The following is a 21263-nucleotide window of genomic DNA, read 5'->3' on the forward strand; positions in this document are numbered from 1 at the left end:
GTGGCATATAATCCCCGTTTTATCTGCATAGCGCGATAGCAGGTTTCATGACAATACAATACACATGAATTACTAAAAAAATAAAGTTTTGAAAACGTGACAGCTTTGCTAACGACTGAAAAGGTCATTCATTTGTTTCCACAACAACCACAAAAAACCCGTAAACGCGTTAAGATCGATTTAATTTGAATGATGAAACAAACACGAAAAGCCCATCTGTTCTCGTGAGAAGTGGAAAAATGAGCAGAGTGGAACCTCCTCTTCAGCTTTTAGTTGGTTGTGCTCAAGTTCCATCAGGGTGGGGCGATCCTGCTAATTATGGTGTCCATTCGATACCAAGTTCAGAGAAGGCAGGTTTGGCCTATACAATATTGATCAATTTGTAATGATTTTTTTTAAAAAAAGTTTATTGAATGAGGTATTGCTGTACAATTATCATAAATAAATAAATCAATAAATAAATAAATTTTAAAGTGAAGTGAGGTATTGCTGTACAATGAATCAATCAACATAATCAAATAAAGTGTCCATGAATTTATATATATTTTTTAAAAATAACACTATCAATAATTTATACTACGGATGACACAATAGAAAAGAAAATCATGAAAGTAACTGATGAAAAAATCGGTCTCATCACGCTGTCCATAAATATATATATTTTTTAAGTGAAATGGTGAGATGTTGCTGTACAATGATCATAAATAAATGAATAAATAAATTTTAAAGTGAAGTGGTGAGGCATTGCTGTACAATGATCATAAATAAATAAAAAAACAATAAATAAAACAATAAAAACAATAAAAACAATAAAATAAATAAAATAAATAAAATAAATAAAATAAATAAAATAAATAAAATAAATATTAATTAATTAATTAATTTTAAAGTGAAGTGGTGAGGTATTGCTGTACAATGATCATAAATAATTTAAAAAAACAATAAATAATCAAATAAATAAATTTTAAAGTGAAGTGGTGAGGTATTGCTGTACAATGATCATAAATAAAAAAAAACAATAAATAAATAATCAATCAATCAATCAATAAATAAATAAATTTTAAAGTGAAGTGGTGAGGTATTGCTGTACAATGATCATAAATAAAAAAACAATAAATAAATCAATCAATCAATAAATAAATAAATTTTAAAGTGAAGTGGTGAGGTATTGCTGTACAATGATCATAAATAAAAAAACAATAAATAAATAAATCAATCAATCAATAAATAAATAAATTTTAAAGTGAAGTGGTGAGGTATTGCTGTACAATGAATCAATCAACATAAAAGTGTCCATGATTTTATATATTTTTTAAATAACACTATGAACAATCTATACTACGGATGACACAATAGAAAAAAAAATCATGAAAATAACCGATGAAAAAATCGCGCTAGTATCAATCCGACGTCCACTTTCGGTATCGCTACTGTTGACATTTGTATCGATCCGCCCGCCGCCGCTGCCGGCCACACACTTCCGCGCCGCGGCTCGAGAGAGCCTACAGAGGTAGGAGGGGGATTTCCAGCTCCAGCCCCCACTTCCCCACCTCTCCGTCTTGTTTTGCTTTCGCTCTGGACCAGAAACAGAACCGAACACCGCTCTCGCTTTCCCCCTTTTCGAGCCACATTACACGTTTAAATCTTCCACTGTCACCGTGTTATTCTGACAGAAGCTCCAAGCTGTCCAAAGTCACAGGTAACTTCCGCATATGACTTTCCGCTTGCCGAAGCTCCCGAGCGGGGCGACATGACGGCTCCTTGCTCGCTCTGTAAGCGAAAGTACCTCTTTTACTTTCTCTCCGTCTTCTTTACTCGCTTTAGCTTTTATTTTCACTTTGAGCTCCGCTTGTTTGAGTCGAGTTGCAGAGTGACAGCGCTTGCTTGTAATTTGTAATAATGTCGTAATGAACTGCATTTTCACAATGACACTAGTGAGACGTTCAGCGGCTGTAAGAATTCATATAATCGTTCTGGTTTACGCAAATACGATAAGGTATTTTAATTGTGTCTTTTTAAAAAATGCAGCGTTCCATATGAAAATACAGGTTGTCATTTGTAGGCTTACAAACGTCCTACATCGTGTTTACTGTATGTTGTTAATGTGTGGGTGTATTTGATATCCCCGCTTATTTAGCAGGAACTGCAAATGCCTCATATTGTGCAAGCTTGCCAAACAGACATGGCCGTCCAAAACAAGTTCCAACGGTTTATCCATAAAGTTAATTTGGTGCTGTCAGCTTCAATGTGCATCTTTTGGAGACATGTGAGATGTTCAGTGTTTCTGCACTGTGGTTTTACCCAGTTTGACCTGTTTAGTGCATTTGGCATGTTCTGCCATGCTTGGGGAGTGCTGTTGCCTCATTTGGCCTAGCGTACTTTGATCAGATCACACTGTAACAATCCAAATGTTGTAATCTGTATTCTTTCTGTATTGATCTGTTCATGTTTTAACAAGAACATGCGGCGGTTTGGTCAGATTTGCAAACATTTACCGCATTGTGAGTAATGTAAAGGGAAATAATCAGTTCCAGGGTCACATTAAACTTTTATTAACTGTATGGGTATTTTTTACGTACAATATTAACACCTACAAGTGTAAAAATAACTGTATCACCATGCAGCCCACAGTTCAACATATTTATATATTTCTACAAACATTCTCAGTTTTTGCATGCCAAATTTTCATTCATTTTCTACCGCTTATATTTATTTATTAATGATCAGTGTTTTGTGGCTGACTATAGCCAATTATTAAAATATAGTGCAAAACAAGTTATATGTAGTTTGCCGTACTCCCTAGTAATGTTGAAGAGACAGTACCTTAGATTACATTACTTTAATACTGCATTTAGTCCTCCATGACATTGTGAAAGCAAGTTCTCCTCCCATTCTGTGTGGAAGTGGTAGGCTTTTGGTTTCTTTCTGTTTTTTTTTTCTTTATTTTTCCCTACTCCATTTGAAACCCTTTCTTAAGTTTAGAATAAATAAATTGTAGGCTAACTAGTTAGCGTGATAGCATGCTAATGCTCAAAGTGGTTGCTGTCTCTTGTGTCCCTGCAGTAATGTGTTGCGAAATGTGTTTAAAACAAAGAATAGTAGCAACGTAATGGTGACTATAGGGGTGTTATTTTTATGTCTAGAGTGCTCTAATAATGTTAAAAACTGCATTCATTCATTTTGATTGTGAGGGTCATGGGGGTGCTGGAGCCTATCCCAGCTGTCTTTGGGTGAGAGGCGGGGTACATCCTGGACTGGTCGCCAGCCAATCACAGGGCACATACGTATAGACAAACAACCATTCACACTCACATTCATACCTATGGACAATTTGGAGTCGCCAATTAACCTAGCATGTTTTTTTTGGAATGTGGGAGGAAACCGGAGTATCCGGAGAAAACCCACGTATGCACGGGGAGAACATGCAAACTCCACACAGAGATGTCCGAGGGTGGAATTGAACCATGTTTATCTAGCAGTGATTGGCTAGAACCCAGGTGATGACAATAACAGTGTTTGCTAGTGTGCTAACAAAATAGCAAGGAGCAGTAGCGATGTCAGTAAAATGACATTGCAAGTCTTGTCGGGCACAAAAGATCCCGTGCTGAAACAGAACCAGGGAAGAAGTTCAATACGACGAACCTCATCACACGTATGAAGCTCACAGCATCACATGGGAAACTCCCACGGGACGACAAAAGTCATTATCTATAACAAAAAAAAGCAGTAGTCTTTATTATGCATGTAAACAGAAAGACAAAGAAAACAGTAAGTGGATATTTTTATCTCTACTTTAGCTGTTACTGTGAAAATACAATTTGCTGCATTTAAGTATGCTGGGAAATCCCACATATCAACACTCAAAACATGTGAATTAAACTTCAAGAGATAGTTCCGATAGTTTTGACATCCCCATCAGCAGTGTAGTGCATCAACAGTGACTTGCCTGTCAGTTTGTCCCTTGGTCCGAAGTCTGGTGGGATTTAGGTGTTGAGTTGATTAGTTGATGGTTAGTTGATGGAGTTTGGCTTCTCAAAACGATATGCTTTCAAAAGAGCAATACATTAGCATCACAAAATGTATATGTATATGTATATGTATATGTATATGTATATGTATATGTATATGTATATGTATATGTATATGTATATGTATATGTATATGTATATGTATATGTATATGTATGTACTACAGTAAACCTCGGATATATCGGAAATTCTCTCACAACGGACAGATAAAAAAGAACCAATTTTTCTGTAATGCATTTCCAATAAAAATTCATTGCATATATCGGATTTTTTATAACGGATTTCGCCTATTTCGGACAAAATCTCCAGTCCCGTTCCAATCTCCCTCGCATATATCGGATGGCCGCATGGTGTCTTTCTCCTGGCTCCAGATTTAGGACAAATATAAAAGTGAGTGACGTCAATAATACTAGCACAGCAGTGAATGAGATCTTAACCTCACTATTGGAAATAACGTAGGCCTGACGGGCGTAACAGGGCCTAGCTTAATTAACAATTTGTTATGCTCAGAGTCCAATAAAGTTCAATTCTCATTACCTTACGTCTCTTTTCATTGCCCAGTCCAGGTACATTGGAAACATAGTCAAGGAAGTGCCTTTTTATAACGGATAAAATCCGATTTACGCATATACCCGATATAAATCTGATATATGCGTAAAACGGACATTTTCCGGTATATGCGTATAACGGATTTCGCTTATATCGGACAAAACCAGTGGGAACAATTGAATCCGATACTATATCCGAGGTTTACTGTAGTTACCTTTATGTGTAAAGTACTCCCATACTTTTGACAACCTATTGCGAGATATTTTCTTTTCCCCTGACTCCCTGCAACATTTTTTTTAAAATAATTTTATTCTTATACTTTCCTTACTTTCTTATACTTTATACTTCCTGCTTGTTGTGGAGCCAGTTCATAAATGGGAAAGATGCATGGTGAGCACTCAACAAATGCACTTCTGCCACCTTGTGGCCGTTTTTAGAGCTTAAAACTGCACTAAACGTGATCTCTTTTGTTGTGCACGTAAAATACATTTAAGTACGTCTTTGAGATCGGGCGTTAGGGTTGAAAAATTCTATGAATGTCTCATCAATGTAACATTACTGACACCCAGTGGCCAGAATACTACATGACTTGTCCTTCAATATTTTTTAATAGTCCATAGTCAACCACGAAACGGTCATCATTTATAATTAATAAATAAAAACAACTGCAACAGAGCGAGGGAGGGATGTTTGAACCGCAATGTAGTGAGGGACGACTGTAATTCAAACGTGCAATAAAAGCCTGTTGTCCCGCAATCAAGTCTGGTGCTTGTGTGTCTCAGGCATTAAAGTAACATTACTGAGACATAGCGACCAGTGTAGAATACTACATATCATCACAACCTGAATGTTTCTTTTAAATGTCTTATGTTTGTCGCGGGGGTGCTGGAGCCTATCCCAGCTGTTTTTGGGCAAGAGGCGGGGTACACCCTGGACTGGTGGCCAGCCAATCACAGGGCACATATAGACAAACAACCATTCACACTCACATTCATACCTATGGACAATTTGGAGTCGCTAATTAACCTAGCATGTTTTTGGAATGTTTTTGGAACCGAGGGTGGCATTGAACCCTGGTCTCCTAGCTGTGAGGTCTGCGCACTAACCACTCGACCACCGTGCCGCCTTTGTTTGTATGTTACTTAATTTAGTTTAATTTAATTTTGTTTAATTGAGCTAAGAAATACATAAAATTTGGTGAATGTACATATTTTTCGACTAATAATAGTCCGTATTCAACCACGAAACAGCATGTTCTACTTATTAATTTTTGAAAAACTGTGACAGAGTAAAGCTGCAAAATTCAGCGCAAAGTGGCGAGGGATTAGTGTCAATCAAAACAGTAAAACTCTCTTCCAACTCTTGATTAGCTAAAATGACAAGTGAAAATGTACCATTCTTAATGTCCATACAAGGGTAAACATGACTTAACTGTGATGCAATTATTACATTAGTAGAAGCAGTGATCTTTTATAATAGGTGATAACAGCTACAATCTTCATCCAGGTGAAATTTTGTGGTAGTACAATATAATACAGTAGTGTACTTTACTGTGACAATCCCAATACGTAGGAAATAATCGTTTTTTGGGTGTTTCAGCTGTTGAAAAGAAATTGCTCAGGCAGTTGTTCCTCGTATAATGGAGGAACAACTTATACATGACATTAAACATGCAATACAAAGCAGTTTAGCAAAACATGCTGGGAAGCACTACTTTACGTAATCGGGGGTATCAGTAGACGTATGAATTCCGATAATATCAGTTGTGAAAATCGTCCGTGTTGTACATTTTGAAATGTTCCTTTGTCCCAGCTGTTGCGTGTAACATGACGTGTTTGTGTGCTCAGAGCCCACAATGCCAGTCGATAGAATGAGGATGCGGCCGTGGTTGGAGGAACAGATCAACTCCTGTCAGATACCGGGGCTGAAATGGGTGAACAAAGTAAGTACTTCTTTTGTTTATTGGCATCGGTCCTCTCTCAGATTGCACTAAATACCATTCGCTGTGAGAAGTTCATTCAAGTATTTTTTTTGTTTTTGAACTTCGTATTCTTAAATGGTGGAATCATTATACAACATACATCTTCAGTAAATTTTAGAAACAAGAATAAGCTTAAACTTTTCTGTAATTAGGCATGCTGGGTAACTTCCTGTTTGGGAAGTGTCTGGTGGGCTTCCCGGTATAGGATTATTTTTCATGCATATTAGTGTGTTAGTGTCTATTTGTAGTTCTGGTCCGTGTGGTACAGTTATGCGTGGTGTGTTACACTTGTGCTACTTGGGGTTGTTTTGGTTGCACTGTGAGTGATTTCCCCAGTAAACGGCCCAATTACTACTGCTTTTTTCTCACGAGGGTCACAGGGGGTGCTGGAGCCTATCCCAGCTGTCCACCCTGGACTGGTCGCTAGCCAATCACAGGGCACATACGTATAGACAAACAACCATTCACACTCACATTCATACCTATGGACAATTTGGAGTCGCTAATTAACCTAGCATGTTTTTGGAATGTGGGAGGAAACCGGAGTACCCGGAGAAAACCCACGCATGCACGGGGAGAACATGCAAACTCCACACAGAGATGGCCGAGGGTGGAATTGAACCCTGGTCTCCTAGCTGTGAGGTCTGCGCTCTAACCACTCATCCGCTTTTTCTCCTACCATCTTGATCTCCTACCATCTTAGTATTACATGTACTATGTACATAGTTATACTGTACATATGTATTGTATGTAACATTGTCATTGTGCTGTTTGGAACGGCAACTTTTTCTCATGTGTGGTGTCAACATCACAAACAGTGATAATATATTATGACATACATCTCCAGGAAAAAAGAATCTTCCAGATTCCGTGGATGCATGCTGCTCGGCATGGCTGGGACTTGGAGAAAGATGCTCCGCTCTTCATGAGATGGGCGATACACACAGGTGAAGGCTTTATAGACCGTATGCATACATATTAGGCAAGTCAGTGCTTTCCTGTTAAAAACAAGCCAATGGTGACTTTCTATATTACTCCTACGTGTGAATTGTTTGTTTATATATGTCGCAGGTATAGTCCAGGAATATTTTTGTAGTTAGAGCATAGAAAACTTCTTTAACACCTTCTAAATACGATTTTTATGATTTTTTTCTACAGCCCCCAAATACATGCAATAACCTTTACCCCTATTGTACCTATACGGAACTCAAACAATGCACAACGATGAGCCAATTCAAGAAACAATACAAGCAGTTGATGTTTGCTAAATACAAGGATGAAGAGTCTTGAACCAGTCATGATGTGCTATATATATCACTATATTGACACTTACTATGGTACCCATTATGTCATTGGATGCTCATATCACCTTGTACTTCGGTATGAAGTACATGATTAAAAAAAAAACAAAAAAAACACCTTAAACTGTATTATGGAAAGCAGGAAGTGAACAAATGTAACAGTTACTGATTGTAAAAGAACCAGATGGAGGGGTAGGATTTAATAAGCTTTGCTTCTTCCTACTCCTTTTGGACATGTGGAACTGTGAAGTGATTATGTGATGCATTCAATTGTAATCTGATGCATGTTCAAATGAAATAATACCATTACCATATACCTTGAAACTACTATTATCCAACATAGTAGATTTAATCAAATATTTATAAGAGATAAATAAGACATAATATAGACTTTCACATGTTAGCATTGGGAGAGTTCTACGACCGGTTTCTGTACAGTTCTTCCTGTGGTGGCTAATGTAATGTAATCAATGTAACATTATTGACACGAGTGTCCAGTGTAGAATGCTACATATCATCACATCTTTGAATGCATGTTTTGAATGCTTTATTGTTGTATTTTATGTCATTTAGCCATTTTTATGCTTAAAAAAAACAAAATAAAAAATACATACAATTTGCTTAAATATGCATTATTTTAGGCTGTAGTCAACCACAAAAAGAGATGATTTAATCATATATTTTTTTTAATAAAGTATACAAGTGTCCACAAAAAAATTGCACTTTAACTCAAGCCAACAAGTGGTTATTAAAGCGCCTCCCTCACTCATGGTGGAACCTACAATAACACAACAAGTAACACAGCACCACACGGATACCGTACTATTTCTTACTCATGTACACTAATCCCTTGTTTATCACGGTTAATTGGTTCCAGGCCATGGATTTGTGTGAAGTAGGATTTCCTACTAATAAATTGAATATTTTTGTATTAAGAGTGCCCTGTGATTGGTTGGCGACCAGTCCAGGGTGTATCCCGCCTCTCGCCCGAAGACAGCTGGGATAGGCTCCAGCACCCCCGCGATCCTAGTGAGGATAAGCGGTAATAAAAAAAAAATAAATGAATAAATGTATTAAGCGTATAGAAAAGCGGTTTACGACTAGTTTTTAACATCATTAGAGTCCTCTAGACATGAAATAACACCCCTACAGTCACCTTTACAGTCCTATTACTCAATACTAATGTAGACATCAACACTCATGATCGTGTGTGAGGAAGTGACATCACGGGTTCAGAGTTGGGATTTAGCTTATGGCCACTTGGATCATTCAAATCTTCTCCCAAAATCGGCTCCCCAAACATAACAGTCACATTACTGACACCTAGTGACCAGTGTAGAATATTACATACTATCACGTCTTTAAATGCGCGTTCTTAATGCCTTATATTTGTATTTGACTTGAGTCATGGTGGAGAGCTGTGATCTGGTGATTGATGTTCATATGTCATGTTTAAACGTGCAGGCAAATACCAGCCAGGAAAAGACCGACAGGATCCAAAGACTTGGAAGGCAAATTTCCGCTGTGCCATGAACAGCTTGCCTGACATCGAGGAGGTGAAGGACAAAAGCAACAAAAAGGGAACAAATGCCTTCAGAGTGTACAAGATGCTATCTTCTTCAGAAAAATGTATGAAGAAAGGTGAGGCCTGTTTTTTTTTTTTTAACTTACAGTTCTCAGCTGGCCAGTAGAGTGGAAAAGTACTGATTTGTAGGCAACATTTGAAATAAGTTTTTGTTTTCTGGGGAGCTAAAGACCTGTAGAGGTCCTACTGCAACACCACTTCTTTTGAACGGAGGACTTGCCAGCTGTACATTTTCTTGAATGGCGAATTTTCTTCTGTTTAGGAAAGAAGAAGCCAGAGAAAGAGAGCAAACCCAAGGGAAATAAACAGGTAGATACACACAGGCATGCAACCCACCATATTGGTTCTTTTGCTAACAATACAACACAAAACTGGATGGATGGATGGATACTAATATTAATAATGTGGAGAATAATCATGTGGATGGATGGATGCCGCGTACTAATATTAATAATGTGGAGAATAATAATGTGGATGGATGGATGGATGGATGGATGCCACATACTAATATTAATAATGTGGAGAATAATAATGTGGATGGATGGATGGATGGATGGATGGATCCCGCATACTAATATTAATAATGTGGAGAATAATAATGTGGATGGATGGATGGATGCCACATACTAATATTAATAATGTGGAGAATAATAATGTGGATGGATGAATGGATCCCGCATACTAATATTAATAATGTGGAGAATAATAATGTGGATGGATGGATGCCACATACTAATATTAATAATGTGGAGAATAATAATGTGGATGGATGGATGCCGCATACTAATATTAATAATGTGGAGAATAATAATGTGGATGGATGGATGGATGGATGCCGCATACTAATATTAATAATGTGGATGGATGGATGGATGGATGCCACATACTAATATTAATAATGTGGAGAATAATAATGTGGATGGATGGATGGATCCCGCATACTAATATTAATAATGTGGAGAATAATAATGTGGATGGATGGATGGATGCCACATACTAATATTAATAATGTGGAGAATAATAATGTGGATGGATGGATGCCACATACTAATATTAATAATGTGGAGAATAATAATGTGGATGGATGGATGCCACATACTAATATTAATAATGTGGAGAATAATAATGTGGATGGATGGATGGATGCCACATACTAATATTAATAATGTGGAGAATAATAATGTGGATGGATGGATGGATGCCACATACTAATATTAATAATGTGGAGAATAATAATGTGGATGGATGGATGCCGCATACTAATATTAATAATGTGGAGAATAATAATGTGGATGGATGGATGGATGCCACATACTAATATTAATAATGTGGAGAATAATAATGTGGATGGATGAATGGATCCCACATACTAATATTAATAATGTGGAGAATAATAATGTGGATGGATGGATGCCACATACTAATATTAATAATGTGGAGAATAATAATGTGGATGAATGAATGGATCCCGCATACTAATATTAATAATGTGGAGAATAATAATGTGGATGGATGGATGGATCCCGCATACTAATATTAATAATGTGGAGAATAATAATGTGGATGGATGAATGGATCCCGCATACTAATATTAATAATGTGGAGAATAATAATGTGGATGAATGAATGGATCCCGCATACTAATATTAATAATGTGGAGAATAATAATGTGGATGAATGAATGGATCCCGCATACTAATATTAATAATGTGGAGAATAATAATGTGGATGAATGAATGGATCCCGCATACTAATATTAATAATGTGGAGAATAATAATGTGGATGAATGAATGGATCCCGCATACTAATATTAATAATGTGGAGAATAATAATGTGGATGGATGGATGGATCCTGCATACTAATATTAATAATGTGGAGAATAAATAGATGACATCAAATATGAACAATGTACAACGTAAACAGTAATTTGTACAAATAATTTTGAATAAATAATAATTTAAAATTTTGCGTGATCGTCAGTGTGACTGATGCCCACACGTCGAGTGTTCCGACTCCGTCCTTATCTCCGTTTCCTCCCCTCTCTGCCAGGTAGCCTCTCCATCGTTTGGGAAGACTCCTCCTTTCCTCCATGAGGGAACGATTGTGGGCATCAAAGAGGAACCACAGGATGAAGTAGAGATGCCCGACACAACGAAAGGTGCCGCAGCTTGGCTACTTCAGGGACATTTGAACACAAGCAACTTTTCAATAGAATACGTCACGGGTAGCGCAGCTTTAACAAAGAATCCCAGCACATTTACCATTCGGCATTCATTGCCCCACAAATTCGGTTTTCTGGTAAATGTTTTTATTTTTCCTGGTTTTCCTGGTGAAAACACATTCGCCATATATTATTAATCAGTCATAATACAGGTAAAACTGCTAAAAATCTCATATTTATTAAATAATATATATTTATATTTTTACCTCACACGTTGAGATTTCCCACTTTGTTTGGCGCTCCTTGAACACACCATAGTGGTACTCTGTAACTGGTGACACTGTAACTCCCATTCCATCTGTTCTTACGTTATCATTCATCAGTGTTGAGCAGGGCTGCAACTGGCGATTATTTTCTTTGTTGATTAATCTGAAGCTTGTTTTGATTAATCATGTAATCGGTTAGTCCCCAGACAGACCAAATCAATACGAACCAAACACAAACAGTTAGTGTTTTGGTTGATTACAAGTATCACTATAAATATAATAATTGTATATTTTTATTTAAATATATTTTCCTTTAAATATAAATTTTTATATAAATAATAATAATAATAATATATTTTTTATTAATAATATTTATTTTTAATAATAATGTTATAAATATAATAATACATAATATAATAATACATTTAATAAATAAATAATAAATAAATATCTATTTCAAGATGCTAGCTCGCCAAGATGTAGTCTTGGGAGTTAGTCACTTTGTAATGCGACTTGAGCGAAAACTACATCTGAGTCAATGAAAATGAACATCCTGTCCACAGTCACCAATTCATACTGCATCATCTGTGTCCCCGTGCAGCCATTCCTAATTGTGTCGAAGGTCACGTGATTGCAAGCGAGCAGCTGCCATTTGTCTGTCAGACCATCGAAGTGACGACGGAGAACGAGGAGGAAACCGTTAGCTCCTCCCACTCGTACCCTCTTCAGATCTCTCCTGTGTCTTCATATAGCGGTGAGTCGGCACACGCCACGGTGCATTTATAGAACGTAAAAAATAATAAGAATAAGGATAAAAATAAAACAAGGAATAACAATATAAATATAAAAGTGGCAGGTGCAGATGAAAATAAGTGTAAATATTGTACATCAAAAACAATAGCATATACTGTAATGTATAAAAATGTAGAATTGCAGTGACCAAATGTGGAATTTCAGTAAACAAAATATAGTATTGCACTTGGATGAATGAATCTTATTGCACATAAGTCCAGTATTGCACGTTTGAAGCATTATTGTACATAACATGCTGGAGCCTATCCCTGCTGACATCGGGTGAAAGTCAGGGTAGACCCTGGGCTGGTCACCAGCCAATCGCAGGGCGCAAAAAAAAATTAGAATTCGAACGGTTACAATAAAAAAAGAGAACAACTCCTTACTTTTATCTCGTTGGGTGTCTTGCACACTGGAAGGGGTATTGAACGTGAGGGCTTATTGGGAGGGGGAAGACCACTACACTGCTCAATTATTCATTCATTTTCTACCGCTTTTCCTTATGAGGGTCGCAGGGGTGCTGGAGCCTATCCCAGCTGTCTTCGGGCGACTGGTGGCCAGCCAATCACAGGGCACATATAGACAAACAACCATTCACACTCACATTCATACCTATGGACAATTTGGAGTCGCCAATTAACCTAGCATGTTTTTGGAATGTGGGAGGAAACCGGAGAAAAACCCGGGGAGAACATACAAACTCCACACAGAGATGGCCGAGGGTGGAATTGAACCCTGGTCTCCCAGCTGTGAGGTCTGTGCGCTAACCACTAGGCCGCCCTGCAATATAATTCATATGATACAATATTAACAATTACATGTGTTTTATTTTTGAGCAATTACTGCTGCAAGTACCATTTTCTTACGTTATAATTAAGGTCCAGCGCCCCCCCTTGCAAAATTTGCTTGGTTTCATCCACATCATGTGGTGGACCTTTGGTCACGTTTGGGGGTGTGAGTATCACGCTTGTCGAGGGTGGCCCCGTCTGTCATGTGCTGACTCGATGAGGATTCGGTGAGCGCTGAGCATTACTAAATAGATTTTCTTTCTTTCCTCCTCCACTGTGCCCCCACCCTGGAGAATGGCGCCCTGGGGCGTCGGCCACATGGCCCACAGCTAGAACCACCACTTGTCACAACCACGGGAGGACAGTCTATATCAGGGGTCTCAAACTCAATTTAGCCTTCTGGTTATTAAAAACAGAAAAATGAATAAACTTTGCTTTGTTTCCGATTTTCTACAAGAAAAGCTCTGATAAAACATTCCACTGTTCTCCAATATCTTCATTTTTATTTTTCTACACAAAATAAGATCAAGAATAAAGAAAATCAATCAATAAGTAATAAATAAATATAATAATAATAATAAAACGGCAAATAATAAAAACTTAAGAAACCACATATAGTTGGTGGGTAGACAAATTATTTTTTTCATATTAAAATGAACAAAGCATTATTAGAGCCCTGTAGACATGACAAAACACGACTATAGTCACATTTATACTCTTTTTATTTACAACATATTGCGCAACTGCAGGGTCTTGAGACACATGCTAACTCGCAAACTAGAGAGCTAGCGACCTAAACGGTAGCCTTCAAGTTATTTCCTTTAAACTTAAATAGCCAAAAACTTACCACTTCCACACGGATAGGGAGGATAACTATTAACAGTTATTTAACCTTTAACATGAACATTAATCAAACGTAATCATTTTTTCTGGGTACATGATACCATACAGCATCCATATCAAACATTAAACTTTCATATCAAGGCGGGGGCCTCAAACTAGCGTCCTGCGGGCCACAATTGGCCCGCGGGCCGTGTGTTTGAGTACCCCTGGTCTATATTGTCTGCTATTTTCCCATGTTACGTGTTTCATTGACTGTGTCAGCACCTTCCGTGTGGCGCTGGTCTTATCTAAAGCTAGGAACAGTTTTCAAAATAAAATAAAAAATATCTGGTTGTTGTCTTCAGCCATGCAGGTCCACTCAGTACCCAGAGTTGCCTTTCTGTGTGTGTGTGTGTGATATATTACAGTACGTAGTTATCCCATCTTGCTGCTAACCAGTCATTCAGGCAGAGCTGGCTCTCTCAGTTTTTTTCCCCCAGTTATCATTCCATCCTTCCTCCTTAAATTACCATCACATGTGGATCCCTTCTTCTTGTCACTTGTTCTTTGTTTGTGAGAATCACAGTTCACATTGTGCTCACGCCTCATGCCATTTGTTTTCATGTGCACAGATGCTAAAACTGCTGGTTTAACTCCTCAGCTTTTGCTCAAAACAAAGCTTCATCTTTAGGGGCGTTGACTGTTGCTCAAAAATGTTACAAATGTTGCTAATTCTTTGCTTTATCTTCACAGCCAGTGACACAGACAGCGACTTTGACGACACAGAACAGGTGAGTCTGTTACACACACACACACACACACACACACACACACACTGACATGAGACGGCCTTGTTGGGAACTCTTGCTGTCAAACATTGACAACGTTTCATTGTAGTTCAATGTACCTGCACACACGTACATTATACACCAGCCGTGTCCAAAGGTCAGCCTGGGGGATATTTGCATATTGTAAAAATATAATATAGAACAAGAAAACTTAAAAAAAACAACAAGCAAACAAAACATATTTTATTTCAAAACAATAAAGTAAAAAATCATTACATTATATTTGTTAATATTATGAGAAACCTCCGGTTTCCTCCCACATTCCAAAAACATGCTAGGTTAATTAGCGACTCCAAATTGTCCATAGGTATGAATGTGAGTGTGTATGGTTGTTTGTCTATATGTGCCCTGTGATTGGCTGGCCTCTCGTCCCAAGACAGCTGGGATAGGCTCCAGCACACTTCTCCATCCCTGCAGATGGATGGATGGATATAGGGTTGGGCGATATGGACTTAAGCCATATTTTTCAAGAAAAAAAATTTTTTTTTTCAAATTTAAATTTGGCAGAGTCTTGTTTAAAAAGCTACAATTTGTCTCAAATTGTGAAGCACATTTATTTGTTAAGAAAGTAGCTAACTTTTCTAATGGGATGTCAGCCTCTGCATATATTGCTACTAAAATAATAAAAAAATGATGAATGAAGATGTAGTCACCCATGCAGTTCCAACTGCATATGGAAGATATTTTTGTTTGTTTTGTTTATGCAGACAAGGGGAAAATGGCGCTCTTATTGTGAAGGACAGTCACGGAAGTACGTTCCCTGTGTGGAGAATGTACATATTTTTACAGTTAAAACGATCAGCGTTTTAAACTATACAATCAATACACTCATTGATCAATTTTGCAGCATAACTTTGTTTACGATTCAAACCTTGGTTTTTTTTGCATTGCATTTCTTTGTTTCCTGCCCTTCGCCGTGACATACAGGATGTCGTCGGTGCAGCCTGGAGGCGGGACCACGGCAGGTCGATTCTCAAGGTGTCGCCGTATTCTCTTCCCGGCATGGCCACCTTTGTCCGAGGAAACAAGCCCTTCAGAATCACCACCACACGAGACCCCAACCCCCTCATTAGTTACCATAGCAACAGCTGGATGACGCCTTACAGCCAGAACTCTGTCACGTCTTCCATACCCAACCACATGCACGAGATGCGGGCCAGCGTCATCATGAAAACATCAGACGTCACGTCCTCCTAACCTCAGGACGATGAGCGCAAAGGCAAAGTTTTTCTTACCGAGAAGCCATTCAAGATCAATTTGACTTATCTGCTAATTGGCAGTCACGTTGCCACGTTGCGTACTTTCTGCGCTCTCATGACAAAGACGGGGGCCGTCTGAATTTGTCATTGTTCATTTAGAAAATACGTGTGCTTTTTCTGGTGCATTTTGGCTTACTTTGCACTGGAGCTGGGGTAGTAGCTGCTTGGTGGTGTTAGCAAATCAGTGTATAAATCATAATTATAAGAATCATTTTATTAAATACAAGACCAAAAAAAAAATAATGATACCTTAATAGACGCTTAATTCATGGCCAAAATAAATCCCTCCCATTTCTTAACAAAACAGACACTCACACACAGACATTAAAGAGTTAACCCTCCTCTTGCGTTAGGGTCGGCATTTTAATTTTACATTTTAATGCATAAAAAGAATCACATAACATTTGTTTATTGTATCAAGGCTTTTTGACTTTTTCAACAAAATAAAACCAAAAAAATAATTTTTACTACATTTTAAAATGGTCTGGTTGAAATTATGACCACTGTATTATTAGGGTGGGTTTGGACCCGGTTATAATAATATGACTATAAAGCAATATTTTGAGCCCCAACTGAAACCATAAGTGTACAATTAGCCAACACAATGACAACCAGCTCCTCTTCTCATCATGTAAGCTTCAGGGGATTCTCATTTTGACCGCTTTTCCAGTATACCAGCAGAAAAACAAGGTCCAGACATGTGAGGTGAATTCACTCATTTGACTGATGGCTGATTTCACATTTACAATTTGGATCATGGAAAGAATGGCAAGAAGTACAGTGAACCAAGATCTGGACCTGTTCTGCTTTTTCATTTCACTTTATACTAAAGTTCTGTTGCTGAAAACAGTCACTTTTTATACCTTTTCTTCACATTATTAATATATATGGGTCAAAATTCACCCCAACACCATAGATGTTTCTTTCTGGAGGGGTATAGTGACAAAAAAAAGGCCAAAAGTATTAAAACCAACATTTTCATGTATGAGGAAGCCTAAGAAGGTAACCAAGACATGAGAAGCAAATTTGATGGTTATTGTTTTTAGTGTATTTTATAGCTGATTTAATACATGGGTCAAAACCGACCCGTTAACATAAGACATGATACCAGAAAGCTAACACAAGAGGAAGGTTAACCACATGAGCCCATTTTCAAATCATTATTGAAATCAATTGAAACAAATGTGTTTATAAATATTGTGTCGATGTTGCTGGTGTTCGATTCCCGGCCACGGCCCCAGTGCCCATTAGTCATTGGGAATGCAGTTAACTTGGTGAAACGGGAAAAACCAAAAGACAAAAAAAGGCACTTCCTACGTGAGTAACTAAATATGGCAAACCTGCTTGACAATCATTAAAACGGCTTACAGCACTTTGATAAACGGACCCATTTTGGGACCCGACCCTAAGTTTGACTTCCAGCGAAGTCCCTGCTTGTAACCTATGAACTTGTTCCTGGAAGTGTTATTTCATACTGCTTATTGGAAGAAAAAACTATTGACTATTATTATTAACTATTTCTAATAGCGAAAAATGTTGTAACAAAAATCTATTTTACTGTGCGGGTGATAATTTACAAATATGTGATAATAAAGGTAGAATGTATAGCATATATGTACTAGTTTTGGAAAAAAAAATCCCACAATTTTTACATGTTTATATGGTAATACTTCACTCATGTTTGAGATTTCCCACTTTGTTTGGTGGTCCCTGAACGCACCATAGTTTGTGCGCTGTGACTCCTGTTCCATCTGTTCTTCTAGTGGTGATTAGCCATTCATGTTATGCGCTAAATGTGTTTAATTAGCGTGTGACGGCTTAAACCTGGATTGTGCCATGAGTGAACAATGGCAATTGAAGAGAGAGGGGATGTAATCATTATAATACTTTTACTGTCACTTTTACTGCAAAAGCTGAGCTGAAATTGGCTTTGGCTTAAACCACTTTTAGTCCTAAATCCTTTACACTAGAAGCCAATTCATGTTAATACATGACAATTGTTTTACAATATACTTGAAAATTTGTGTTTAACTTCTTCTTCTAATGAAGGAACATTTGAGTTCATGTCCACTTTTTATCATTACATATTGTATGAATGCCTGCCAAAATATCTTATATTCTGCTAAATACAGTAATTTGTTCCAGAACAAAAAAATAAGAACAAATATACATTTTATAGAGAACCGTTCTAGTTTTACATGGAAAAAAGAATGTTTACAAAATACTCCAACGAGATGAGACTTCATGAGCGCCAATCAAGGTGTCAGTGGGCATCCACGAAAGGTAGATAAACCCACCATGACGCCATTGTGTTTTTTTGTTAACAATGTGCTTGCAAGCCGCTTCTGCACTTTATTGTGTGTTTGTGTGTGCTGTGTGCTTTACTGTCATGGCGACGCATGCAGGAATGATGCACATTGCTAGGGTTCATCACCTGCTAACTCAGGTTACACCTTATCCTCACATGGAGGATTCTCAGGGCTTCCAAACATCATCATCATCATCATCATCAGGGGATGTGTGTTTCAAGGCTTGACGCATCAATAACGAAACCAAGCTACACTGCTTAGTTATGACTGTCCATTACACAGGAGCACAGATGCCATTTTCATCCATGATTTTCCGATGTTGGTCGGAATTTCTTCACTTTGAGCTTTTTAGGATGTTAAATTTCACTGTCCATTTCTTTGACGCATTGACGTCAAGTGAAAGAAATGAACTGAAAAGAACAAAAGAGACATTGTCCTTCCTCAGTGTAGCGACACAACGCATGACGATGTATCCTTCCGCCTAAACATTCTTTCACCACACGCACTTAGCAAGTTGTCTTTTTCGTTTTCTGTACAGTAACCACTCGTTTATCGCGACCTGGCTGTGATAAATCAATTTCCACAAAATAGGATTCCTTAGGCATAGGAACCCTGCTTAATACCTTATTCATATTAGAGTCCTCTTGACAGGAATTAACACCCCTATAGTTAGCTTTACACTCGTATCACCCGATAGAGTAGACATTAATTCGACGGCTGCTTAAAATGACATTCAAATCTGAAATATACAAATTATGTCTTACTATCATCCATTACCACATCACGCTTCCCATTTGGTGACGTTGTTCTCACGGTTTTACAAAAATATATCAATTACTAAATTATGCTTTTTCATGATTTAATTCAGCTTATTATTATGGTATTTTACATATTTTATTTTTTATATTATTATATATTATTTTTATATTTTTTAAGTGGCACAGTTCACCCATATTGTGATTTATACTTCAAATTTTATTTATATTTTTACCATAATTATTAGTCATACACTTATTTTCTCTACATAATTAGATTCATTCATTCATTCATTTTCTACCGCTTATCCTCACAAGGGTTGCAGGGGTGCTGGAGCCTATCCCAGCTGTCTTCAGGCAAGAGGCGGGGTACACCCTGGACTGGTGGCCAGCCAATCACAGGGCACATATAGACAAACAAACAACCATTCACACTCACATTCATACCTATGTATGGATTTTTGATTGATAAGTTTGTTTATGTTGGAAGCAATAAAATTCAGTCACTTTTCTAGTTGGCATATTTTGTTTATTTAGCCCATTTTTCTAACATTTGCTTTGTTTTCTTCACATTGGAGGTAGATAATCAATCAAAATGCTACATCTAAAGAAAAATACAGCAATCCCTCACCACTTCGTGCTTCAAATTTTGCAGCTTCATTTTACTACACTACTATAGGGGTGTTATTTCATATCTGGAGGTATCTAATAATGTTAAAATAGGTTTTCTATGCTGTAACTATGAAAATATTCTATTTAGAATGCTACTTTGTGGAAATCCAATTATCACAGTCGGGTCTGGAATCAATTAACCACGATAAACAAGGGATTGTTGGACATGTAAGACTAAAGTACAGTATTTAAAAAGATTGCTATTTTGATTTGAGCTTTTACTGTGTTTCATGGCGGTAACTGAGAAAGCAGCCGGGAGCCCCTTATTAAGCCTTTAGTTAATATGTTAGGATTTGAACCTACATGTAATTTACACTGGATGCACGTACAGTAATTATCACCATTACTCAACTTTCATGCTGACTCCAGACTTGCTTTTACCAAAGAATCTCTTCCCTGAACTGTTTTTAATACTTTTTTGTGTGTAACTGTGATGTTTTAAGGACATCCTTGGCTGGTAATGCGCTAAAGAGTATTGGATATGAAGTATTGATTAAAGATATATTTTTTAGCTTGATCCTAAAGGGGTGTGTGTAATGTAATGTTCATTTGTGTTAGACTTGAGCCATCAGTACACTTCCTTAAGTCATAGTATAATGGTCAGTACACGTGAGGGAGCGAAAAAGCCAGCAAATGTTTAGATATTATTATTATTATTATTATTAATTTGTGGGGTTGAGAAGAGCCATGAGGCCTACAGTTAAGGCAAACTCTTATTTTTTGGCAGAGCAGATGCGTACGAGGTGTGGTAAGAGGCGAAGTCATTTTTGCTTTTTTACTTTCCAAATATTGTAATTTTCTTCTGAGATAATGCTGAAAAATTTTCTTCTTGCAATATTATTATTATTTATTTCTAAAATATTTTGTTTATTCCAGGGAGCAATGGCTTCCAGGAAATATTTAAGGGAACGCTAACATGCCTCAATAGCAATCATCAGGTAGAAGTGGTTGGAGTTGCAGATAGAGAGATAAGAGAAAAATATGTTGTGTTTTGTGAGCATGGGTGAGGCTGGACTATCCAGCAAACTGTTGCTGGAGTTCAATGCCTATCCAACGTTACTTGGTCGTGTGGAAGAGTCAGAAGAGCAAGCTCAGTAGCAAAATTAGAAAGTGGGGATCGGAAGTAGTCCGGAAGTTCTAGGGAG

The 21263-nt window shown here is 37.4% G+C and overlaps 1 protein-coding gene across 1 annotated transcript; it reads left to right on the forward strand.

Annotated features, from left to right (window-relative positions):
- The first annotated feature begins 1169 nt into the window (after window positions 1-1169).
- irf2b (interferon regulatory factor 2b) lies at window positions 1170-20642 on the forward strand. The gene is made up of 9 exons (XM_058063424.2): window positions 1170-1699; window positions 6425-6519; window positions 7406-7505; window positions 9324-9500; window positions 9707-9753; window positions 11496-11604; window positions 12475-12627; window positions 15029-15066; window positions 16051-20642. The coding sequence occupies exons 2-9, from the start codon at window positions 6433-6435 to the stop codon at window positions 16318-16320; spliced, it is 981 nt and encodes a 326-aa protein (XP_057919407.2). The 5' UTR covers window positions 1170-1699; window positions 6425-6432; the 3' UTR covers window positions 16321-20642.
- Window positions 20643-21263: the final 621 nt, after the last annotated feature.

This window comes from Doryrhamphus excisus, linkage group LG22 (assembly GCF_037039965.1).
Source record: "Doryrhamphus excisus strain RoL-2023G ecotype Guam linkage group LG22, RoL_Dexc_Guam_v1.1, whole genome shotgun sequence".
NCBI classification, from domain to species: Eukaryota; Metazoa; Chordata; class Actinopteri; order Syngnathiformes; family Syngnathidae; genus Doryrhamphus; species Doryrhamphus excisus.

What these genes read in the sequence shown, in the direction of transcription:
- irf2b (XM_058063424.2), top strand. Translation starts at nt 6,433, where the DNA reads ATGCCAGTCGATAGAATGAGGATGCGGCCGTGGTTGGAGGAACAGATC. An exon ending in GGCTGAAATGGGTGAACAAA is followed by an intron (nt 6,520 to 7,405) that starts GTAAGTACTTCT and finishes ATACATCTCCAG; the next exon opens with GAAAAAAGAATCTTCCAGAT. An exon ending in GATGCCCGACACAACGAAAG is followed by an intron (nt 11,605 to 12,474) that starts GTGCCGCAGCTT and finishes GTCCCCGTGCAG; the next exon opens with CCATTCCTAATTGTGTCGAA.